Raw genomic sequence first — 25,191 nt, 5'->3', positions numbered from 1 at the left:
ACTGGGTGTCATGCTCGTTGCTAAGGGTTTCATGCTCTTGGTTCCATGCACGGTGCCAGGGGTTTTCATGCTCAGGGTGTCATGCTTGTTGCCAGGGGTTTCATGCACTGGGTGTCATGCTCGTTGCCAGGTGTTTCATGCACTGGGTGTCATGCTCGTTGCCAGGTGTTTCATGCACTGGGTGTCATGCTCGTTGCTAGGAGGTAGTCCTTGTTGCTAGGGCTGTGCTCCCAGTGCCACATATGTCCCCAGTGCCAGATATTCCCCCACGGTGCCAGGTACTCACATGCCCCAGTGCCAAATATAGCCCCCCCCCCCATGTGCCAGATACACATATACCCCCCCAGTGCCACATATGCCCCCAGTGCCAGATATTCCCACCCCAGTGCCACATATGCCCCCAGTGCCAGATATGCCCCCAGTGCCATATATTCCCCCCCAGTGCCAGATATGCCCCCAGTGCCGGATATTCCCCCCCGTGCCATATATGTCCCCAGTGCCAGATATTCCCCCCCAGTGCCATATATGCCCCCAGTGCCAGATATTTCCCCCAAGTGCCATATATGCCCCAGTGCCAGATATCCCCCCCAGTGCCAGATATTCCCCCCAGTGCCATATATGCCCCAGTGCCAGATATTCCCCCCCCCCCAGTGCCATATATGCCCCCAGTGCCAGATATTCCCCCCCCCCCCGTGCCATATATGCCCCCAGTGCCAGATATTCCCTTCCCCCCCAGTGCCATATATGCCCCCAGTGCCAGATATTCCCCCCCAGTGCCATATATGCCCCCAGTGCCAGATATTCCCCCCCCAGTGCCATATATGCCCCCAGTGCCAGATATTCCCCCCTAGTGCCATATATGCCCCAGTGCCAGATATCCCCCCCAGTGCCAGATATTCCCCCCAAGTGCCATATATGCCCCAGTGCCAGATATCCCCCCCAGTGCCATATATGCCCCAGTGCCAGATATCCCCCCCCAGTGCCAGATATTCCCCCCCCCCCTAGTGCCATGTATGCCCCCAGTGCCAGATATTCCCCCCAAGTGCCATATATGCCTGTGCCAGATATCCCCCCCAGTGCCAGATATCCCCCCCAGTGCCAGATATTCCCCCCAAGTGCCATATATGCCCCAGTGCCAGATATTCTCCCCAGTGCCAGATTTCCCCCCCCCCGTGCCATATATGGCCCCAGTGCCAGATATTCCCCCCCAGTGCCATATATGCCCCCAGTGCCAGATATTCCCCCCCAGTGCCATATATGCCCCCAAGTGCCAGATATCCCCCCCCCAGTGCCATATATGCCCCCAGTGCCAGATATTCCCCCCAAGTGCCATATATGCCCCAGTGCCAGATATCACCCCCAGTGCCACATATGCCCCCAGTGCCAGATATGCCCCCCCAGTGCCACATATGCCCCCAGTGCCAGATATTCCCCCCCGTGCCCTATATGCCCCCAGTGCCAGATATTCCCCCCCAGTGCCATATATGCCCCCAGTGCCAGATATTCCCCCCAAGTGCCATATATGCCCCAGTGCCAGATATTCCCCCAAGTGCCATATATGCCCCAGTGCCAGATATTCTCCCCAGTGCCAGATATTCCCCCCCCGTGCCATATATGCCCCCAGTGCCAGATATTCCCCCCCAGTGCCATATATGCCCCCAGTGCCAGATATTCCCCCCCCAGTGCCATATATGCCCCCAGTGCCAGATATCCCCCCCCAGTGCCATATATGCCCCAGTGCCAGATATTCCCCCCAAGTGCCATATATGCCCCAGTGCCAGATATCACCCCCAGTGCCAGATATTCCCCCCAAGTGCCATATATGCCCCAGTGCCAGATATCCCCCCCAGTGCCAGATATCCCCCCCCAGTGCCATATATGCCCCCAGTGCCAGATATCCCCCCCAGTGCCAGATATTCCCCCCCCCCTAGTGCCATATATGCCCCCCAGTGCCAGATATTCCCCCCCAAGTGCCATATATGCCCCAGTGCCAGATATCCCCCCCCAGTGCCAGATATTCCCCCCAAGTGCCATATATGCCCCAGTGCCAGATATCCCCCCCAGTGCCAGATATCCCCCCCAGTGCCAGATATTCCCCCCAAGTGCCATATATGCCCCCAGTGCCAGATATTCCCCCCCAGTGCCATATATGCCCCCAGTGCCAGATATTCCCCCCCAGTGCCATATATGCCCCCAGTTCCAGATATCCCCCCCAGTGCCATATATGCCCCCAGTGCCAGATATTCCCCCCAAGTGCCATATATGCCCCAGTGCCAGATATTCCCCCCAAGTGCCATATATGCCCAGTGCCAGATATCCCCCCCAGTGCCAGATATTCCCCCCAAGTGCCATATATGCCCCAGTGCCAGATATCCCCCCCAGTGCCAGATATTCCCCCCCCCCCCAGTGCCATATATGCCCCCAGTGCCAGATATTTCTTTACCCCCCCGCCGCCGCCGCTTTTTGGAGGGACACGGAGGGCAGCGTGTGCCTCTCCTGTGTCCCTCCTGCTGCATCATCTCCGGCGGCCGCGGGTCTAATAGGGGGAAGTGCCGTCCGTGAGCCAATTAGCGCTCACGGACGGCACTTCCCCCTATTAGACCCGCGGCCGCCGGAGATGATGCAGCAGGAGGGACACAGGAGAGGCTGTGCCCTCCGTGTCCCTCCAACAAGCGGCGAGGGAAGGAGAAAGCAGACTGACATGCGGACGCTCGTCCGCATGTCAGTCTGCTGTAAATCAGTGGCGCCCCCGCAGCCCCTCGACCCCAAGCCACCGCGAGGACTGCGGGGGCAGTAGTTACGCCACTGTCAGCACCGCACTGCACTAGTGATCAGACTAGTGTCTGGCAGCACCGCACTTGTAATCAGACTCACAATAAACTACAGTTCTCAGCAGCCCTTGCTGCCGGGAGCTCCCAGCAACAAGGGCTGCTGGGAGCTGTAGTTTATTTTGAGTCTGATTACAACTGCGGTGCTGCCGGACACCGGCGCCGCTCCAGCAGTAACAGACTCTCACCAGGTACAGTCTGACAGTACTGCTTTTCTACCCTTTGGCTGCGGGTGGCACAGCCAGGCAGCGCCCCCTCCTTGCCTGGCGCCCCTGGCGAGTGCCATCCTGGCCAATGGGTAGATACACCCCTGCATATATACATATGAGGAAAATAGATATATTTGCAGTATATCAATTGTGATGCCTCATTATAAGATGTCTTTTTTTAAACTACTGGATTTTGCACACCTTGCAAATAACCAAGGTATGTTTATTTATATGCAGAATTTCAATTTTTCTGCATATTCCCAGAAACTGTAAAAAACCATTGGAGATATCATAGTCTGCATAGATTTCTCCTGTGTATATACAGTGTCTCATACATAAGCTGACATTGTTGCCATCTGTTAGCAATTATGGCATCTATATACACATTTGCCTAATGTTGGAAATTGAACTTTAAGTACAATCGGCAGAATATATTTATAAATCTCCTCTGTAAAGATAATGTATTGGGTCCAGTAGTGTTAGGTAATATATCTTAGAGAATGCATGTCATTGCAGATTAGTTATATAGTAGTTGTAATTATCTAGTGCTCACACAGTTATTATCCTTAGAGGAGAAACATCCTCATTTATTTAGGATTAGTGGCACTATTTTCAACTAATCACATTCTAGTTCATGCATGTAATAATAATGAGTATATTTCAACCAATATTTAATACTGCCTCTTTATAAGGTGTATTATTATACCACTGAATCATGCACACCTTTTAAATATCTAAGATATATTTATTATGAAAGAGATTTTTCTGTGTGTTTGATTTAGTTATTATTCACTGCTCACATGCCACAGCTACGTGCTTATTAGCTGATTATGCACAATAGCATTGAGACATTGATTATGCCTATCAGTTTGATTTCTGTCTCCAGTGTACATCAGCTTATCTAAACTTCTCCTGTATCTAGACAATGTCTCAGTGTTAAACTGACATTGTTGCCATCTATTGGCAACAGTGGTGTCTACACATTCATTTAAATAATACAGGAGTTAGAAATGAAACATTTGTTGCATCCTTGTAGGGATAGCTACACCACAGGTCTGTCACACTAATCACATGCTCCTCCCATTATCATAACCTGCACTTGTTGTTTCAATTGCTATTCACGATCTATTTGCCTTCTATTACTTAGGTGCTGAATACTCAGTATGGTATAAATGATTCTCTTTTGTGCTGTAATCTAAGTATCTGACTGCATTTCACATCAATATCTAACTTCCATTCTATCTACTAAATTATTAGCTGGCTAGTTAATGATTGAGTGTTTGGATTTGGACCCGTTTTTCGCATCCTGCACATGAGGGAAATGCAGTAAGGAGCGATCCTTACTGAATTAGCTCCTTAAAAATCACTAAAAAATAAACAAAAATGGGGGGGGGGGGGGGTTCTAAAACTTTTGACCGACGGAGTATATAAGACTTTTATTTTATATATATATATATATATATATATATATATATATATATATATATATATATGAAATTATTACTAACATTCTCAATTGCATGTGCAATTGTTTCAGAATCAGAACTAAAGACTGTGTGTCTGTTAATGATTTATGTCGTCTGCACACAGTAGAATGTGGCAATGTCAAGCTCCATTGCAAAATTTGAACATAATATATTGCAAAACTAATTGCAAGTGTATAATTTAAAAATAGACACAAATTGTGCATTTTACGCACACAAAAAATGCTTCTGTGCAGTTATAGTTCTGTGGCTGTAGTTTCAGCTGTACGTATATTAAGATACATGCAACTTGTAATCTAGTATAAAGATTGGCTGCCGGACCGCAAGCTCTGATTGGCTCACAGGCCGGCGCTGAATTAAAGATAGACACCGCCGTCGGAGTCAGAGGAACAGGAGAGGCGCGCGCTGTGCTCTCCTCCCCTCACCTTACAGCAGCAGCACGGTGAGCAGCACTTGGGGGGGAAAGCCACTGTGGGGACATGTGGATCTGCACTGGGGGCATAGCTGGCACTGTGGGGGCATGTGGATATGCACTGGGGGCATAGCTGGCACTGTGGGGGCATAGCTGGCACTGTGGGGGCATAGCTGGCACTGTGGGGGCATGTGGCTCTGCACTGGGGCATAGCTGGCACTGTGGGGGCATGTGGATCTGCACTGGGGGCATAGCTGACACTGGGGGCATGTGTATCTGCACTGGGGACATAGCTGGCACTGTGGTGGCATGTGTATCTGCACTGGGGGCATAGCTGGCACTGTGGGGGCATGTGGATCTGCACGGGGGGCATAGCTGGCACTGTGGGGGCATGTGGATCTGCACTGGGGAGCTGGCACTGTGGGGGCATGTGGATCTGCACTGGGGGCATAGCTGGCACTGTAAGGACATGTGTAGCTGGCACTGGGGGCATATCTGGCACTGTTAAGGACATGTATCTGCACTGGGGGCATATCTGGCACTGTGGGGGCATGTGTATCTGCACTGGGGGCATAACTGGCACTGTAAGGACTTGTGTATCTGGCACTGGGGGGCATATCTGGCACTGGGGCATATCTGGCACTGTTAGGATATGTGTATCTGGCACTGGGGGCATAGCTGGCACTGTAAGGACATGCATAGCTGGCACTGTGGAGACATGTGTATCTGCACTGGGGGCATATCTGGCACTGTGGGAGGCATGTGTATCTGGCACTGGGGGCATAGCTGGCACTGTGGCGACATGTGTATCTGGCACTGGGAGCATAGCTGGAACTGTGGGGGCATGTGTATCTGGTACTGTGGGGGCATGTGTGTCTGGCACTGGGGGCATATCTGGCACTGTAAGGACATGTATCTGCACTGGGGGCATATCTGGCACTGTGGGGGCATGTGTATCTGCACTGGGGGCATAACTGGCACTGTAAGGACATGTGTATCTGGCACTGGGGCATATCTGGCACTGTTAGGACATGTGTATCTGGCACTGGGGGCATAGCTGGCACTGTTAGGACATGTGTATCTGGCACTGGGGGGCATAGCTGGCACTGTGTGGACATGTGTATCTGGCACTGGGAGCATAGCTGGCACTGTAAGGACATGCATAGCTGGCACTGTGGAGACATGTGTATCTGGCACTGGGGGCATATCTGGCACTGTGGGGGGCATGTGTATCTGGCACTGGGGGCATAGCTGGCACTGTGGGGACATGTGTATCTGGCACTGGGGGCATAGCTGGAACTGTGGGGGCATGTGTATCTGGTACTGTGGGGGCATGTGTATCTGGCACTGGGGGCATATCTGGCACTGTAAGGACATGTGTATCTGCACTGGGGGCATATCTGGCACTGTGGGGGCATGTGTATCTGCACTGGGGGCATAACTGGCACTGTAAGGACATGTGTATCTGGCACTGGGGGGCATATCTGGCACTGGGGCATATCTGGCACTGTTAGGACATGTGTATCTGGCACTGGGGGCATAGCTGGCACTGTTAGGACATGTGTATCTGGCACTGGGAGCATAGCTGGCACTGTAAGGACATGCATAGCTGGCACTGTGGGGACATGTGTATCTGGCACTGGGGGCATAGCTGGAACTGTGGGGGCATGTGTATTTGGTACTGTGGGGGCATGTGTATATGGCACTGGGGGCATATATTTATCTGGCACTGTGTGGACATATGTGTATCTGGCACTGTGGAGGGGGGTATATGTATCTGGCACTGTGGAGGCACCTATTTTTTGGCATTTTTATATGTATGTGGCACTGTACTGGGGCATTATATGTATGTGGCACTGTACAACATGACTAAAAACCGGGTTATGACACAAGGTCATACTCCTACAAATGTCATACCGAAAGGTGCACGCACAAAAATGGGGTGTGGCTTTGTGAAAACTAGGCCACGCCCCCATTTTTGTGTGCGTGCGCATGATAGTGGCTCTTGCCCTTTACTACGGATCTTTTCTGGCTCTTTGCCTCTGACTGGTTGGCCACCCCTGGACTAGTGTGTACGGGCCTCAAGAGAAACCTGTATATAAATGAGGCTACAAAATGTAAGCCCTCATGCCAGACAGAACAGAGAGGCATGTTTACTAGCATTACATGTCCTAGTATGACATATATAATATGATATCACAGATGACAGCACTTACCAAGAGGATCTGCTTTCCCATCCTTGTCTGGGACTGTGAATACTCCCACCACTTTGTGTCCTTCCTTTCGTAGATTACTATACACCTCTTGACCAAAGACACTTTGTCCAATAAGTGCTAGTCTTAGTTTATTCTGATAGTAAACCTGTAACACAAAACAATAGCAATACTCGCTTACATATGTTCTATTGAAAATCATCTGTTGCACATGAGGGATATCTCGGTTTTGTCGCACAAATAAAATGGTGCCCTTCTTGCTCTATAAAACATGCACCTTATTCAAAACCTATAAATTATTTTTCTTATTCAGATGTGGTTGGAGTTCCGATAATTGGTACTTTGCGCATATGCAGGACCCGTTCTGCATGTGCACGACCGGGTCCTGCAACACAGGATGCAGGACTGCAGCACACTGTCAGTGACTGACAGTCTGTTGCCATCTTGGGGGCAGCAACAGCCTCCTTTGTTAAAAAACGGTGGTGTGTTCCCACCATTTAGAGCATGGGAAGAGGCCAGGGATCTCTGTTGTAGGATGGAGATTTCCTGGCTTCTGCGACAGGCGCCTGGAGCAGCACCTTGGGTTCTTCAAGCCACCTGATGGTGACTGAGCGATTTTCCATAATTGAAATAAAATCATTTTTCAAAAGTAAGAAAGTATAATACATGTAGAACAGGCATTCCCAACAGCGGTCCTCAAGGCACACTAACAGTGCAGGTTTTAGGGATATCCAGGCTTCAGCACAGATGGTTAAATCAAAATAACTGAGGTACTAATTAAGTCACCTGTGCTGAAGCCTGGATATCACTAAAACCAGGACTGTTAGTGTGCCTTGAGGACCGCGGTTGGGAAACACTGATGTAGGAGAAGTATTACACTGACAGGGGGAGTAAACAAGAGTCAGTGGGTGGAGAACACACGCTGATTACATGAGTGGTGCAGCTTAATCCAGCAGCTGGGAATTCTCATGGTTAGCACTGGAGTCTGGAAAGTCATTGCAGTTACATGAAGCCCAGTCACCATAACATACATCATTCATACTGGGGTCTCATCAACTGACCGTATTACACTGGTTCAAAATTCACCCGAGCAATGTTAAAGAAAGGATAAATGACAATGTGCAAGATTCAGAGGTGGAGGCAATGCTGCTGTTTGTGCAGTTAAGCAATGTTTTTTCTACTGCACATGCACAAAGAGTCCCAAAAATCCCTTACTGTAAATGCGTTCCCCTGACTGTACGCAGAGACCACCGCAGTACTGCAAACGTGTTCCCGACTGTACGCGGGTATAGGTCGTTGGGTCGACACACGTTAGGTCGACATGCATTGGGTCGACCACTAAAAGTCGACATGCACTAGGTCGACATGGTGTCTAGGTCGGCAAGGCCGTTAGGTCGACATGTGCAAGGTCGACAGGTCAAAAGGTCGACACAGGATTTTTTACTTTTTCTGGTGTCGTTTTCTTCGTACAGTGACGGGGAACCCCAATTAGTGCACTGCCTCACAGATTACCGTTCCCATTAGTAGTCCACGTGGATCGTAAAGTATGAAAAAGGTAAAAAAATGAAGAAGAAAAATCGTGAATAACTCATGTCGACCTTTTGACCTGTCGACCTTGCACATGTCGACCTAATGAACCTGTCGACCTACACACCCTGTCTACCCAATGCTTGTTGACCTAATGCATGTCGACCTAACGACCGCAACCCCTGTACACAGAGACCAGTATTACACTGCAAATATGTTCCACTTACTGTACACCGAGACCACTGTTGTACTGAATTTCAAGTTTGGGACATTCTTTTACATGGACAACAACACAGACTATATGGACTGAGAAAAGATATACCTTTATCTCATAGTATCCCAGAGGGTACACACAAATTGCAAGTGTTTGTATTCCATTTGTGATTTGGAGGTGTAGGTGACCACCTCTGCATTTTGGTTGCTACACTATTGAATTGGACAGCAAGTTGTTGTTTTTTTTTTTTTAAATCAAGTGTTGTTTTATTTTATTGTTTTGTAAGAACATCATAACAGAAAATAAAAACAAAACAACACATACAAATAAACAGTTAAATAACCACGTGTGCTCTTCATGCGTCGCCTGTAGAAAGTAACTAGGCTATACGTTAAAGAGGCATAACTATATATCAAGCGCATAACCATCAAGTAGTACCACAATCTGTAGATAGAGAGCATTAAGGGCTTTGAACAATATCAGCAATCGACAATATAAGAAAGATATTATAACATCAATAAATTGCAAGGATATACCAATACCGTTTATCATCATATTGAAAAGAAAATCAAATTACGTGCTTAGATGCGCAGGAGGTATGCTGGTCCGTGCCAGGAGTAGCCCAGCGTTTTATACAACACATCCACATAATACTTAAGGTGAAGGATCAATAAAGTGCCGAGAGTTCTTCCAAGAGCCCCATATCTTATCAAATTTAATTGGACAGTTACGTTTAGTATACATAAAATGCTCATGGGAGAGAGTAGTATTCACCAGAGCAACCCATTCAGCAGATGACGGAGGGGCATGAGCCATCCAGATGTGGGCTGATAATGTCGATTATCTTACAGGAAAGAAAGCTATACCTTAAACACACTTTAAACCTTTATCCGCTGCGGCCGCTATACTTAATACACACGCTACGTACTTTATACACTGTTTGCGTACGGAGTCCCGTATCACTGTACGGACTTAGCGTACAAAGCCGCGCTGGGGGTACAAAGTACACACAGCGCGCACACACCCAGAGATACACTTTAAACCTTATACAGCAATGCGATGCGTTACTAATACACTCTTAAACCTTAGCAGGAAAAGGAAGACACAACACCGATTTGTAGTTAAACCACTGGGTTCCGACACCACAGCGTAATATTTGCTGAAAGGGGGTTTACAATACAAATCATACACTACAATACAAGACAATATAACAGAATAATGGCTACAGTCAATGTACATACGTGATTGGAATCGCTTGCGCAACCCGGCCGGTCCCCGGTCATCTGATAGATAACTTTGTGAGTCTTCTGCCAGGCCAGGCTGCAGCAGGCTTTATTTATACAATTCTTCCAAAAGCAATACAATGGATACTGTAATCCCTTTGTCCATTGGACACAGGAATGCACATTTACAGTACAGGAGAGTTCATAGGTCGATTTGAAAAGGTAGGCGATGTCTTTCCCAACTGCTCTTGTGGGTGGTCTCCTCTGGATTCCTGCCGCATACATAATATACAGTAAATACAGTTTATATCTATATTCTGCTTCTGCACATAACTATCCACAGGAACATGCGATCTTCCGCAGACCAACACCGGAATGTTACCCTTAAAGTACCCTACAGCTGGATACCAAACACCACCTTATAACCTTAGTCTGTCCCCTCTTATCCTGTAAAGGTGAATCCCTTTGTTCTGAAACCATTTAAACTGTTGTTATTTTCTGGTGCGGTGCAGGGGGACTATGTGTACATTGTGCACTATTTGGATTAAATATGTAATGTGTTTTCATAGCTCTCCATGCGTACACAAACTCTACCGTAAATACCCATACCACGCGCTGATACGCACGACCGCGGGAGCGACCCTACGCAAATTGCGAATATGTGCACGCACGGCAGAACAAGTACACGCACGGAGGCCATCTGTGTGTTGTTTGTACGTGATGTGTGTACTGCAATATTTTTCAACTTTGACAGGGCTATACACACTCGGGCTAATGTTAAAATGTTATTGACATAAAGACGAGAATGAGACGGGAGGGATTCCTGTAAATCAATAACAAATATACAAATACGTGGAGTCATCAACTGAATCTGTATACCCGTGTGACACACAGAGGCCGTGACATCTTTCCAGAAGGCATACACCCGTGGGCACTGCCAAAACAATTGCCAGAACCCAGCAGCCGGAGCAGAACATTTCGGACAGTTATCAGAAGCTGAGCCTCCAAACTTAAACAAACCACAAGGAGTCCAGTAGACCCTATGTAGGAAGTACAGCTGTATCTGCTGGAATTTAGCAGTCGCCGAGGCCGCATGCGGGGTGGCCAGGATACGGTCCAAATCTTCATCATCAATTGTACCCAAATCTTGTACCCATTTAGCTCGGAGGGAGCTCAGCCGATCCAACCAAGAGGAGGGAGGAGTAGAGAACAGAGACCCTTCCACGAGAAGGCAACGTACAGATTAGTGTATGAACAGGGGATTCAGAGAGTTGTGGAGCAGAGCCCCGCCACTGCGCCATCAGTGCATGTCTGAGTTGCAAAAAAACGAAAAAAATAATGTCTACAGATGGCATATGTAGTAGATAAATAATCAAAACTATGGAGCACCCCATCCTGATAAAGTTGTCCCATGGCAGACACCCCGAAAGAGGTCCAGCCAGAGCTACCCTCTACGCCATAAGTTTCAGAAAAATTATTGTTCCAGAGTGGAGAGCAGGGGTCTGTTGTGGAATCTCCCAGCTATTTCTCAGTCGCCAGCCAGACTCTACAAGCCTGTTGTAACAGTGGGGGAAGAGAGGACAATGAAGTATGTGCTAGTAGAAACTACAACGGAGAAAATATTAGGCCGGCTTTATCCAAAAGAGCCACTGGCAGGTTTCCATAATCACCCGGGGTAAACCATTCACAAAGTTGTACCAGCTGGGCAGCTAAATAATACAGACGTATATCCGGCAATGCCAGGCCACCCTCCACTCTGGGTCTACTAAGTGTTTTGTATACAATACGGGCCCATTTAGCACCCCAAATAAAAGAGGCAATATATCGGGAAATCAACAAGAATTGGAAAGCAGGGATATAAACTGGTGCATTCTGCAGTATAGAAAGAAATTTTGGTTGGATGATCATTTTAACAATGTTCACACGACCCGTAACAGTCAAAGGAAGTTTCTACCAAATTTGCGTCTTTATACATAAATTATCAATCTGGGTAGTCAAATTCAAGGCAACAAAATCTTTAGGAGAATGAGAAATTTGAATACCGAGATATTTAAACTGGGTACACCATTTAAGAGAAAGATCGTAGGAGAGGGGAGGTAATGTAGAGGGACTTAACGGAAACACCACCGATTTGTCCCAATTAATACAAATACCCGAGAAAGAGACAAACTCCCGTACCAATTCGAGAAGGGCAGGCAATGAGCGAGATATATCCTTCCAAATACAATATCATGTCGTCCGCGTATAAACCAATTTTTTCCTCTTGACCCACAATATGAAGCCCTGTTATATTCGTGGTATCCGGACTCTAGGTCGACGACAAAAAGGTCGACACACCTTAGGTCGACGCCAATAGGTCGGCGCACCTTATGTCGACATGGAAAAATGTCGACATGAATTTTTCACAATTTTTTTCTTTTTTGGAACTTTTTCATACTTAACGATCCACATGGACTACGATTGGAACGGTAATCTGTGCCGAGCGAAGCGGTAGCAGAGCGAGGCACCGTGCCAGAAGCACGGCGAGCGAAGCGAGCCATGCGAGGGGACACGGTGCACTAATTGGGGTTCCCCGTCACTCTACGAAGAAAACGACACCCCCAAAAAATAAAAAACTCATGTCGACCTTTTTCCATGTCGACCTTGTCCATGTCGACCTTTTGTCCATGTTGACCTATTGGCATCAACCTAAGGTGTGTCGACCTTTTTGTTGTCGACCTGGAGTCCCAGACCCATATTCGCGGCAGCTCTAACAGCACAAGCCAAGGGCTCTATTGCAAGAGCAAAAAGTAGTGGGGACAGAGGGCACCCCTTTCAAGTTCCCCTCCCCAGCAAAAAGGACCCAGTGGTGAAGCCGTTGACAACAACCCTCGCAGCGGGACAGGAATACAGGAGTTTAAACCAGGACAAGAAATTCGGCCCTATCCCAAATCTTACAAGAACCTCCCAAAGATACACCCATTCTACAGAATCAAAGGCGCGGGCAGCATCCAGGGAAACAACTATCGCAGCGTCCAACTCATCACCCGCCAGCTGCATATATGTAAATAATCGTCTGAGATTAACAGTGGTAGATCTGCCTGGCATAAAGCCAGTTTGGTCAGAATGAACCAGCTCCAGTACCGCAGTATTAAGCCGGAGCGCTAAAAGTTTGGCAATAATTTTAATGTCAGTTGACAGCAAGATCGGACGGTACGAGTCTAAAGGTGGTTACACACTAGTAGAAATATCTACAGATCAATTGATCTGCAGATATATCTATGGACGGATCGGGCAGTGTGTTCAGCAGACACACTGCCCGATCCGTTGGAGACTGACTGTTATGAACCACAGGTAGTGGTTCATTCCTATTTTATGTTTATAGTTGTCTTGCAGGCCAGGTTTTCCCGTTGCTCTGGTTTAAGAATACTCTTGTTTGCTGCCGGTGGTGAGTCTGTGTAATTGCAGCTTGTTCCCATGTGTTCAGCCTCACCTGTCTGTTGATTGCACCTCTCAGTTGTGCAGCAGGGCAGCTGCACGACATAATTCATTAAGACTCTCTGTTATATTCTGGCTCAGGGCAATTCACAGACGCTGGTGATATTTCCAGGTTTCTAGACTTCCAGAGTTCTTGCGTTCTGAGCTAGTCCCTGCCAGTTCCTGAGCTCCTGTCTAGCAGTGTCTGTCTAGCTGCTTCCAGTGTTGGTTCCTGTGTCGATTCCTGTGTCGGTTCCTGTGTCCTGCCGTGAAGTGTTCCTGTCCAGAAGTCCTGTGGCTTTGTCTGTGCCTAGTCAAGTTTCTGGCTTCTTGGTGTCCACCGGTCTGTCGTTTGGGATTCTGCCTGTCCTCCGGTTCTGAGAGTCTGTGTCGGCTACATTGGGGGTTCCTGTCCGTTTGCCAGTGTTTGTACCGGTTCCGTGAGTAGCGGCTCTGCCGCGTCCGTCGGCCTAGGCCGCAGTATTCTTTGGTTATATTTTGTTACTGGTGTTTTGCAGAGGGTTCTGCTTATGCCGTCACCGCCGGTACACAACAGTATTGTGTCGGCGAGTGGACAGCATTTCCTTGGTTGTTCTTTTCCTTTGGCGGCGTGCCGCGCATATATTTAGTTTTAGGGTAGTTAGTAGCCCCTAGCTTTCTGTTGTTTTAGTCAGAGGTCCCCTTGTTATTATCCTGTCTCGGTTCACGCCTTGTCTCACGCTAAGACCTGGGGGCATCGGAGTTGGGCAGACATAATCCGCCCTTCAAACGCGGCTGCCGTGGGCCCAAGAAACCATAGTCACTCAGGCGTGAACTGACCACACGGGTAAAACAACGGAGGTAGGGTGCTAGGGGCTATTTCCACACCACACCTTATTTCAGCGTCACGTTCTGGTGCTCAGGACTCACTACGCAACATCTCCCTTGTTCTGAGCACCAGGAACCTAACATTATCACCAGCCATACAACAAAAAAGAAACAAAGCTAAATAGTATTTTTTTCTTTTTTGGTCCAGAGTCCTGTCAAGAATCCAGTCCGGTGTTTAGAATCTAGTCCTGTCTAGAATTCAGAGTGCAGAATCCAGTCCGGTGTTTAAAAATCCAGTCCGGTGTTTAAAAACCGTGTCTAGTCTTGTCTTGTCTAGTTTGAAATCCTCCTATGCCTACTATGCAAGCCCTGCAAGCATCTCTCTCAGCCCTGAACTCTGCTTTCAGTGCTTTGAAACCTGAGCGACTGGAAGTTTTGCAGCAATCCTTAAAGCAACTGCAAAACCTTCTGACTAAAATTTTGCTTATCTTGCCAGAAGTTATTGAGAGTTCATCTACCTCTAAAGAGACTCTTGTTCACAATATGGTGACAAGAGAATCCTCAGGTTCAGTTGGAGAGAAAAAGTTTGAAAGTTTTCTGCGGACCAGGCTCTCAGGAGAGGAGCGTCTGCGTCGCAGAAACTTAGATTTATGCCTATATTGTGGGGGTTTAGGCCACTATCTGCAGACCTGTGAGTTGCGCAAGCCAAAGTGTGGCGACAAGTCCTGCCCTCTGGCCAAGTTGAGTCAGGATACAAGACCTACTCCTGTCTCTACTGTGGCAGAGGTACTTGTCACACAACCCACACTAAAAAGCACTCTGTCCTATAATTGGGGTCCTTGGGCTAGGGAGCCCCATTATAGATTCAGGAACCAAAGGAGAATGTTTCTCTCCTCTCTTGATTTTCCTGTTGAAGCAGAGTTGCAAGCCCCTGGAGTGGTGCCCGATGCCCGGGGTCCTGGAGTGGTGCCCGATGCACGGGGTCCTGGAGTGGTGCCCGATGCCCGGGGTCCTGGAGCGGTGCCCGGGGTCCTGGAGCGGTGCCCAGGGTCCTGGAGCGGTGCCCAGGGTCCTGGAGCGGTGCCCGGTGCCCAGGGTCCTGGAGCGGTGCCCAGGGTCCTGGAGCGGTGCCCGGTGCCCAGGGTCCTGGAGCGGTGCCCAGGGTCCTGGAGCAGTACCCGATGCCCAGGGTCCTGGAGCGGTACCCGATGCCCAGAGTCCTGGAGCGGTACCCGATGCCCAGAGTCCTGGAGCGGTACCCGATGCCCAGAGTCTTGGAGCGGTACCCGATGCTCTAGGTCATGGGTCTTCAACCTGTGGCCCTCCAGCTGCTGTGGAACTACACATCCCAGCATGCCCTGCCTCAGTTTTAGCATACCTTAATAGCAAAACTGTGTCAGGGCATGCTGGGATGTGTAGTTTCACAACAGCTGGAGGGACACAGGTTGAAGACCCATGCTCTAGGTTATAGAGGGACATCGAATATTATAGCTCAGGTGTCAATACCAGAAGGGGTCTCAGAAGCTGTTACCCCAGGTAGAGACTTTAAAAGCGCAACTCCAGAGAAGGTGTCTAAAACCATAGTTCTAGAATGGAACTCGAGAAGCAAAACCCCAGAAGGGATCTTTGAAGTAATATCCCCAAGTGGGGTCTCGAGAGACAAAGCCCCAAAGAAGGGTCTAGAAGTCGCTTCCCCAGGAAAGGACTCAAGAGGCATAGCGTTAGTGGAGGTTCTGAAGGGTATAGCTTCAGCAAAAGTCCCGGAAGTCATAGTCCCGGGAGAAGTTTCGATAATTATCGACTCAGAGAGGGAGGCCGACGGTCCGGTCCCAGTGAGGGAGGCCGACGGCCCGGTCCCAGTGAGGGAGGCCGACGGCCCGGTCCCAGTGAGGGAGGCCGACGGCCCGGTCCCAGTAAAAGAATCCGAGGTTCTGGCCCCAGCGGGGTTCCCAGAGGCCACTGCCCCAGCGGGGTTCCCGGAGGCCACTGCCACAGCGGGGTTCCCGGAGGCCACTGCCCCAGCGGGGTTCCCGGAGGCCACTGCCCCAGCGGGGTTCCCGGAGGCCACTGCCTCGGGTGGGGTTCAGAAAGTCACTGCCTCGGGTGGGGTTCAGAAAGTCACTGCCTCGGGTGGGGTTCAGAAAGTCACTGCCCCGGGTGGGGTTCAGAAAGTCACTGCCCCGGGTGGGGTTCAGAAAGTCACTGCCCCGGGTGGGGTTCAGAAAGTCACTGCCCCAGGTGGGGTTCAGAAAGTCACTACCCCAGGTGGGGTTCCGAGGGCCACGGCCCCAGGTGAGGTTCCGAGGGTCACTGCCCCAGGTGGGGTTCCGAGGGTCACTGCCCCAGGTGGGGTTCAGAAAGTCACTGCCCCAGGTGGGGTTCAGAAAGTCTTATCCTCGAGTAAGGTCAATAGTGACCAGGTCCTAGCAAAGCACTCTAGTCAGTCAGATGGGAAGGAAGCAGATCCTGACTCTGTTGATATCTCAACATCTATAATCTTTGATGGGGACTTAGTCCAATTTCTGGCGCTTTACAAACACTATTACACCATTTTGTTGTTTAGACCATTTCTGGGCATCACTTCAGAGAACCTTGTGCTCTATCTGATATATTCCTTTACAGGAGAGCCTTTTGAGTGGGCAACCAGCCTAATGAAAGCTGAAGATCCCATTCTTCAGGATCCCCCGGCATTCAGTGATGCAGTTATTAAGAGATATGGTTCCAAAGAAATTGGTTCAGGTTCCTCTAGGTCACCCGTCTTATCTGCTGAGAGTTCACCGTATACTGTAAGCTCGGCACAAGAGTCTCAGCCCGTTGTTTTGACAGCAGGATGTGCTTTTCTGTCTTCTTCTAATTGTAGTACTTTGCCTGAAAGTTCAGCTCCCAAGTTTAAGAAATCAATCTCTGATTTGAACCCAGCCTTGCTGGGAGGTACTATCAGTTCAGACAATGCTTGGGGAATTACCTTGGTCAGACCTCAAGAACTTTGTAAAAGTAAGAAGAAGAAGAAGAAGAAAAAGAAATAATTATTGACTCTTGTCTTGAAATATAAAAAAAAAAAAAAAAAGATTTTTTTTTTCCTTGTCTTGTGTCCAGTGGCCACCGTCAAGAGGGGGGCACTGTTACAAGCTGTTGCCACAGCTTGTTTCTGTTTCTTATCTTTGTATGTTTATTCCAGTGTCAGGTTTATTAATGTATACCTTGTTTTGGAAAACCTGAATTTTGGGGTCCTTTGACCCCTCCTCAAGGGGGGGGTAATGTTATGAGCCATGGCTGTGGCTCATTCCTGTTTTGCATTTTGGTTATGTATTTTATGTTATACTTCTGTTCATGTTCCCCATGGGTGTCATGGGGTGTACGGAGCTCACCCTTAAGGAAAGGGTACTGTTATGAACCACAGGTAGTGGTTCATTCCTATTTTATGTTTATAGTTGTCTTGCAGGCCAGGTTTTCCCGTTGTTCTGGTTTAAGAATACTCTTGTTTGCTGCCGGTGGTGAGTCTGTGTAATTGCAGCTTGTTCCCATGTGTTCAGCCTCACCTGTCTGTTGATTGCACCTCTCAGTTGTGCAGCAGGGCAGCTGCACGACATAATTCATTAAGACTCTCTGTTATATTCTGGCTCAGGGCAATTCACAGACGCTGGTGATATTTCCAGGTTTCTAGACTTCTAGACTTCCAGAGTTCTTGCGTTCTGAGCTAGTCCCTGCCAGTTCCTGAGCTCCTGTCTAGCAGTGTCTGTCTAGCTGCTTCCAGTGTTGGTTCCTGTGTCGATTCCTGTGTCGGTTCCTGTGTCCTGCCATGAAGTGTTCCTGTCCAGAAGTCCTGTGGCTTTGCCTGTGCCTAGTCGAGTTTCTGGCTTCTTGGTGTCCACCGGTCTGTCGTTTGGGATTCTGCCTGTCCTCCGGTTCTGAGAGTCTGTGTCGGCTACATTGGGGGTTCCTGTACGTTTGCCAGTGTTTGTACCGGTTCCGTGAGTAGCGGCTTTGCCACGTCCGTCGGCCTAGGCCGCAGTATTCTTTGGTTATATTTTGTTACTGGTGTTTTGCAGAGGGTTCTGCTTATGCTGTCACCGCCGGTACACAACAGTATTGTGTCGGCGAGTGGACAGCATTTCCTTGGTTGTTCTTTTCCTTTGGCGGTGTGCCGCACATATATTTAGTTTTAGGGTAGTTAGTAGCCAATAGCTTTCTGTTTTAGTCAGAGGTCCCCTTGTTATTATCGGTTCACGCCTTGTCTCACGCTAAGACCTGGGGGCATTGGAGTTGGGCAGACATAATCCGCCCTTCAAACGCGGCTGCCGTGGGTCCAAGAAACCATAGTCACTCAGGCGTGAACTGACCACACGGGTAAAACAACGGAGGTAGGGTGCTAGGGGCTATTTCCACACCACACCTTATTTCAGCGTCACGTTCTGGTGCTCAGGACTCACTACGCAACATCTCCCTTGTTCTGAGCACCAGGAACCTAACACTGACGTCATGAACTGGGCGGGCGTGTACACACGCCCGCCCAGTTCAGCTGTCAATCACCGCCGGCCGCCGCAGCATGTGCACGGGCGGTCGTCCGACTGCCCCGTACACACACAGCGACGCGCCAATATATCGGTAGATATATTGTCCGTCGGCTGTGCTGCGGGGCCGACGCAATGCATCTGTGAACGACGGAGCTCACAGACGTATTGGCCGTACACACTGGCCGATGGTCCCGCGATATATTGGCCGTTCAAGAGAACGGCCGATATATCGACCAGTGTGTACGGGCCTTTATGCTAGGTACACACTGGCAGATATATTGGCCAATCAGTTGGTTGTCCAATATATCTTTTGCTGATCTGCAGGTGTGTACAAGCAATATACAGGTTGAGAGGGAACATCATCTCAAGCCTGGGTCAAAATGCTTCAACAACAGATACACGTAAAAACAATGATTTTTATAACATACCAGTTACGCCCCATTCTTATAACCCTCCCATATGAGTTCATTCATCTGGAATACACTTTTATGCAATATTAGAACAATTGGCAATGGCAACCAAGGGATATCTAGCCAATACATTCTCGTGATAGGATGACTCGTGCTGTCTCCTTATTAGGAATTTAAACTGGACTTCGGATGTGTGTATGTGGAATTAATACTTAGCCAACAAAGTTGTTATTGTACTTTGTATAGAGTTCAAATGAAATACAAATGAATCTGCTGTATCATCTATCTAGAAACAAAATGGATTCTCTTATGCTTTTATACTATACTAGTGAATGTAGATCACCTTTGATATTGTGATTATTAGGTGTATGCATACTATACGTACTATCCCGTAGTACATATATATAGTAACTGTTAGGCCTTCAGCTGGTTGTCTCTGTCACAGTATTCGACAGTGTATGAACAATCCCCATCTGCGTATATAGCTGCAGATAGATTTAACAGCAGATATATATTTAAGATATATTGGTGCATCTTTCTGTGTGTATGAACAACCACCTTCTGCAGATATATCTGCCAGTGTGTACCCAGCTTTAGGAAAGGGGATCTTTACCCGGCTTCGGTATCAGCACCACGGAGCGCAAGTTTTTTGTTACTTTTTATATTAGATCTATGACGTCAAAGATATAAGATCTAAGATATAAGATCTATGAATCCAAAAATATACTTGTAGGTTAATTGGCTTCCAACAAAATAATTAACCCTAGTGTGAATTTGTCTGTGTGTACATGTGATAGGGAATATAGATTGTAAACTCCACTGGGACTGATGTGAATGGCCAAATATTCTCTGTAAAGCGCTGCGGAATATGTGTGCGCTATATGAATAACTGGTAATAAATAATAAATAAATGACTAATCTGTCCCCATCCACAGTTCATGGAGTTGATTTCAAACAAAAACGCACAAAGAAAAATTGAGAATGACAGTGAGATGAATATGCTATTTTTCGACCACGAGTGCCAGAATCAACAAACTTGTTTTTTAAGCCCATGGCTGTATTTAGCTGGATAACGGTGTAATTTGTTACACACTTCAGTAGTGCTTGCAAAGACGTGTACAGGAAGCCACATTGCTTACTAAGAGTTCAGAAAAAATAAGATTTTACTTACCGATAAATCTATTTCTCGTAGTCCGTAGTGGATGCTGGGGACTCCGTCAGGACCATGGGGAATAGCGGCTCCGCAGGAGACAGGGCACAAAACTAAAGCTTTAGGATCAGGTGGTGTGTACTGGCTCCTCCCCTATGACCCTCCTCCAAGCCTCAGTTAGGATACCGTGCCCGGACGAGCGTACACAATAAGGAAGGATATTGAATCCCGGGTAAGACTCATACCAGCCACACCAATCACACCGTATAACTTGTGATCTAAACCCAGTTAACAGTATGACAAACGTAGGAGCCTCTGAACAGACGGCTCACAACAAATAACAACCCGATTTTTTTGTAACAATAACTATGTACAAGTATTGCAGACAATCCGCACTTGGGATGGGCGCCCAGCATCCACTACGGACTACGAGAAATAGATTTATCGGTAAGTAAAGTCTTATTTTCTCTGACGTCCTAAGTGGATGCTGGGGACTCCGTCAGGACCATGGGGATTATACCAAAGCTCCCAAACGGGCGGGAGAGTGCGGATGACTCTGCAGCACCGAATGAGAGAACTCCAGGTCCTCTTTAGCCAGGGTATCAAATTTGTAGAATTTTACAAACGTGTTCTCCCCCGACCACGTAGCTGCTCGGCAGAGTTGTAATGCCGAGACCCCTCGGGCAGCCGCCCAGGATGAGCCCACCTTCCTTGTGGAATGGGCCTTGACAGATTTAGGCTGTGGCAGGCCTGCCACAGAATGTGCAAGTTGAATTGTGCTACAAATCCAACGAGCAATCGTCTGCTTAGAAGAAGGAGCACCCAGCTTGTTGGGTGCATACAGTATAAACAGCGAGTCAGATTTTCTGACTCCAGCCGTCCTTGAAATGTATATTTTCAATGCCCTGACAACGTCCAGCAACTTGGAATCTTCCAAATCGCTAGTAGCCGCAGGCACCACAATAGGCTGGTTCAGGTGAAACGCTGACACCACCTTAGGCAGAAACTGAGGACGCGTCCGCAGTTCTGCCCTGTCCGAATGGAAAATCAGATATGGGCTCTTATACGATAAAGCCGCCAATTCTGATACTCTCCTGGCTGAAGCCAGGGCCAGTAGCATGGTTACTTTCCATGTAAGATATTTCAAATCCACCGATTTGAGTGGCTCAAACCAATGGGATTTGAGAAAATCCAAAACTACATTCAGGTCCCACGGAGCCACTGGGGGCACAACCGGGGGCTGTATATGTAGTACTCCTTTTACAAAAGTCTGGACTTCAGGAACTGAAGCCAATTCTTTCTGGAAGAAAATCGACAGGGCCGAAATTTGAACCTTAATGGACCCCAATTTGAGGCCCATAGACAATCCTGTTTGCAGGAAATGTAGGAATCGACCCAGTTGAAATTCCTCCGTGGGGGCCTTCCTGGCCTCACACCACGCAACATATTTTCTCCAAATGCGGTGATAATGTTGTGCAGTCACCTCCTTCCTGGCTTTAACCAGTGTAGGAATGACCTCTTCTGGAATGCCTTTTTCCTTTAGGATTCGGCGTTCAACCGCCATGCCGTCAAACGCAGCCGCGGTAAGTCTTGGAATAGACACGGTCCCTGCTGAATCAGGTCCCGTCTTAGAGGTAGAGGCCACGGATTTTCCGTGAGCATCTCCTGAAGTTCCGGGTACCAAGTTCTTCTTGGCCAATCCGGAGCCACGAGTATCGTTCTTACTCCCCTTTGCCGTATAATTCTCAGTACTTTGGGTATGAGAGGCAGAGGAGGAAACACATACACTGACTGGTACACCCACGGTGTTACCAGAGCGTCCACAGCTATTGCCTGAGGGTCTCTTGACCTGGCGCAATACCTGTTCAGTTTTTTGTTGAGGCGAGACGCCATCATATCCACCTTTGGTTTTTCCCAACGGTTCACAATCATGTGGAAGACTTCTGGATGAAGTCCCCACTCTCCCGGGTGTAGATCGTGTCTGCTGAGGAAGTCTGCTTCCATGTTGTCTACTCCCGGAATGAACACTGCTGACAGTGCTATCACATGATCTTCCGCCCAGCGAAGAATCCTTGCAGCTTCTGCCATTGCTCTCCTGCTTCTTGTGCCGCCCTGTCTGTTTACGTGGGCGACTGCCGTGATGTTGTCCGACTGGATCAACACCGGCTGACCCTGAAGCAGGGGTTTTGCCAGGCTTAGAGCATTGTAAATTGCTCTTAGCTCCAGTATATTTATATGAAGAGACATCTCCAGGCTTGACCATACTCCCTGGAAGTTTCTTCCCTGTGTGACCGCTCCCCAGCCTCTCAGACTGGCATCCGTGGTCACCAGGACCCAGTCCTGTATGCCGAATCTGCGGCCCTCTAACAGATGAGCACTCTGCAACCACCACAGAAGAGACACCCTTGTCCGTGGCGATAAGGTTATCCGCTGATGCATCTGCAGATGCGATCCGGACCATTTGTCCAGCAGATCCCACTGAAAAGTTTGTGCGTGGAATCTGCCGAATGGAATTGCTTCGTAAGAAGCCACCATCTTGAGGACTTCCGGTTCCGGCTGCGATGCACTAGCAGCGTGAGGACAGAGCTCCGCTGCCGCCCGCCGGAAAAAAGGTTGAAAAACCTCCATCACAGCCCGTTCGCCCCCCTTATATATCAGGGGAAAGGCTCCTGCACATCATGGACCGCTACTTAGCCTCCTCGACGCTCTCGAAAAAAGAACAAAAGCGGGAAAAGGAAAAACGCCGCATGGAGCTAAAAATGGCGCTGGACGCGGAGACGCCGACGACAGCTCCCCCTCCCTCCTCTTCCTACCCAGCAGCGGAACCAGAGAGAAATGTGGTTTCCACGATGCATGATGACCCCGCTCCAGCTGCAAAGACTGCAGATCAGGTACTTTTTACACCCGCAATACCCGTTACATATGAGGATATGGTGGGAGCGATACGTAAAGCTATGGGACCCCTAATTAAAGCCCAGACTGAAGATATTAATAAACAATTGACTCAGCTAACACACCGGGTATTGCAAACGGAGCAAAGGGCGGGAGAGATGATCCAGGACGTATCTAAGCTCAAACAAGACATGACACATATCACTCGATCACAGCACCAGATTTGGAACAAGCTAGACGATTTGGAAAACAGGTCGCGCAGATCGAACTTGCGGGTAGTGGGACCCCCGGAAACCCTGCGGGGTGCAGCACTGTATACCTTTCTACGTACCACACTACCAGATCTGTTACAAATCACTGACTCCTGTCGTGATATGGTTATAGAAAGAGCACACAGGGTAGGTGCCCAGAAAAGCTATGAAGGAGCCAGACCCAGAGTAGTGCTGTTTAAATGCCTTAATTTCCTGCACAAAGAAGAAATATGGAGAGCGTCCCGAAAAACCCGGGGTCTAATGTGGGAATCACATAAAGTTTTAATCTTCCAAGATTATTCAGTGGAACTCTCAAAAGCAAGAAAAGCGTTCTCCCCAATATGCTCTAAACTGGTGCAACTCGGTAGAAAATTCTCTTTACTATACCCTGCCAGACTCCGCATTTACTCAGGCACCTCCTTTACAGATTTCCTTTCAGCAGAGGATGCGGATGCATACTTAAATGAGGAAGAAGATTCTACACGATCACAAGGAGACGTTTCTGAGGACATTTAATCCCTCATACTTGCACACCTTTGCTAACTGGAATACCTTCTTAATACCATTATATAGGTTTATCCTGATAACTATGATTATTTGCATAGATATGGCTCCATAGACCATACTGTCAATTTGGCTTTATACTGCTACCTTTACACCCTATATGGAAAAGAAACAGGATGCCAGCAGACTTTCCAATATAATATATCTGGTAATAGGTTATTATACCCCGTTACGAAAGGACCTTTATTACTGAGCCCATACCCCCCCTGGAGGGACGGACTGTACAAATTTATCTCTTAGTACCCGGCGGGGTAGGCGAGAAGCTCTTTCTCCTCTTTCATGGTTCTGTTAATACCACCCTCGTTTAACCCCGGAAGTTGCTTAATTTCGTTAAGAATGTTCTTTTTGATTGTTATTTCTCTGATTTTCAGTTACGATGCCTTGCTGATAGATAATCAGCATTGGACTGTCCTTTTCTGGCCTAGATATGATATGTGGAATATTGATTCTACATTTCTTTCTCTATGCTTTCTAATTCACTCTTTTTCTCTCTCCCCTCACCCATCCTCTAATATTGATATATACCGACGGAGTAATGTATGCCTATATTTAATTTTGTACCAGATGCATTTTTATACTGTGATACTAGATCCACCCTTGACCATTTACCTATGTAATAATAGTTAAATGACTGCGATAAAAATAGGATCTTGGAATATAGGAGGGATCAACTCTCCACATAAAAGGAAAAAGGTTCTGCTATACTTAAATAAATTAAAAATAGATTTAATATATCTACAGGAAACCCATTTAAGGGAATCTGAGATGCTCAAACTGAATTCCCTTTCGTGGAAACTGATTGCCTCCTCCCCATACACATCCAAAGCCAGAGGTGTAGCTATACTAGCTAAACAACATATTAATGTGGAAATGAAAGAAACAATAGTAGACCCTGAGGGTAGATATGTGATCTGTAAAGTTCTTTTGGATAAAAATGATTATTGTTTATGCAACTTGTATGCCCCAAATACGAATGTGCAACCCTTTTTGCAAAATGTAATACAAATTCTCACACCTTTCTCAGATATTCCCATTAT

At 48.0% G+C, this 25,191-nt stretch overlaps 1 protein-coding gene across 1 annotated transcript in view; it reads right to left on the bottom strand.

The window, feature by feature from the left end:
• Positions 1 to 25,191, bottom strand: part of ALDH1L2 (aldehyde dehydrogenase 1 family member L2) — a 202,984-nt gene that overhangs the window by 152,885 nt on the left and 24,908 nt on the right. Inside the window, exon 2 of the mRNA XM_063927761.1 lies at positions 7,150 to 7,294. Coding sequence (XP_063783831.1) covers positions 7,150 to 7,294 — 145 coding nt within the window. The remainder of the gene's footprint in view (positions 1 to 7,149; positions 7,295 to 25,191) is intronic.

This window comes from Pseudophryne corroboree, chromosome 6, assembly GCF_028390025.1.
Source record: "Pseudophryne corroboree isolate aPseCor3 chromosome 6, aPseCor3.hap2, whole genome shotgun sequence".
Taxonomy (NCBI): Eukaryota; Metazoa; Chordata; class Amphibia; order Anura; family Myobatrachidae; genus Pseudophryne; species Pseudophryne corroboree.
Note: the sequence above shows the minus strand (reverse complement) of the source record. Positions and strands in the feature narration are given on the sequence as shown.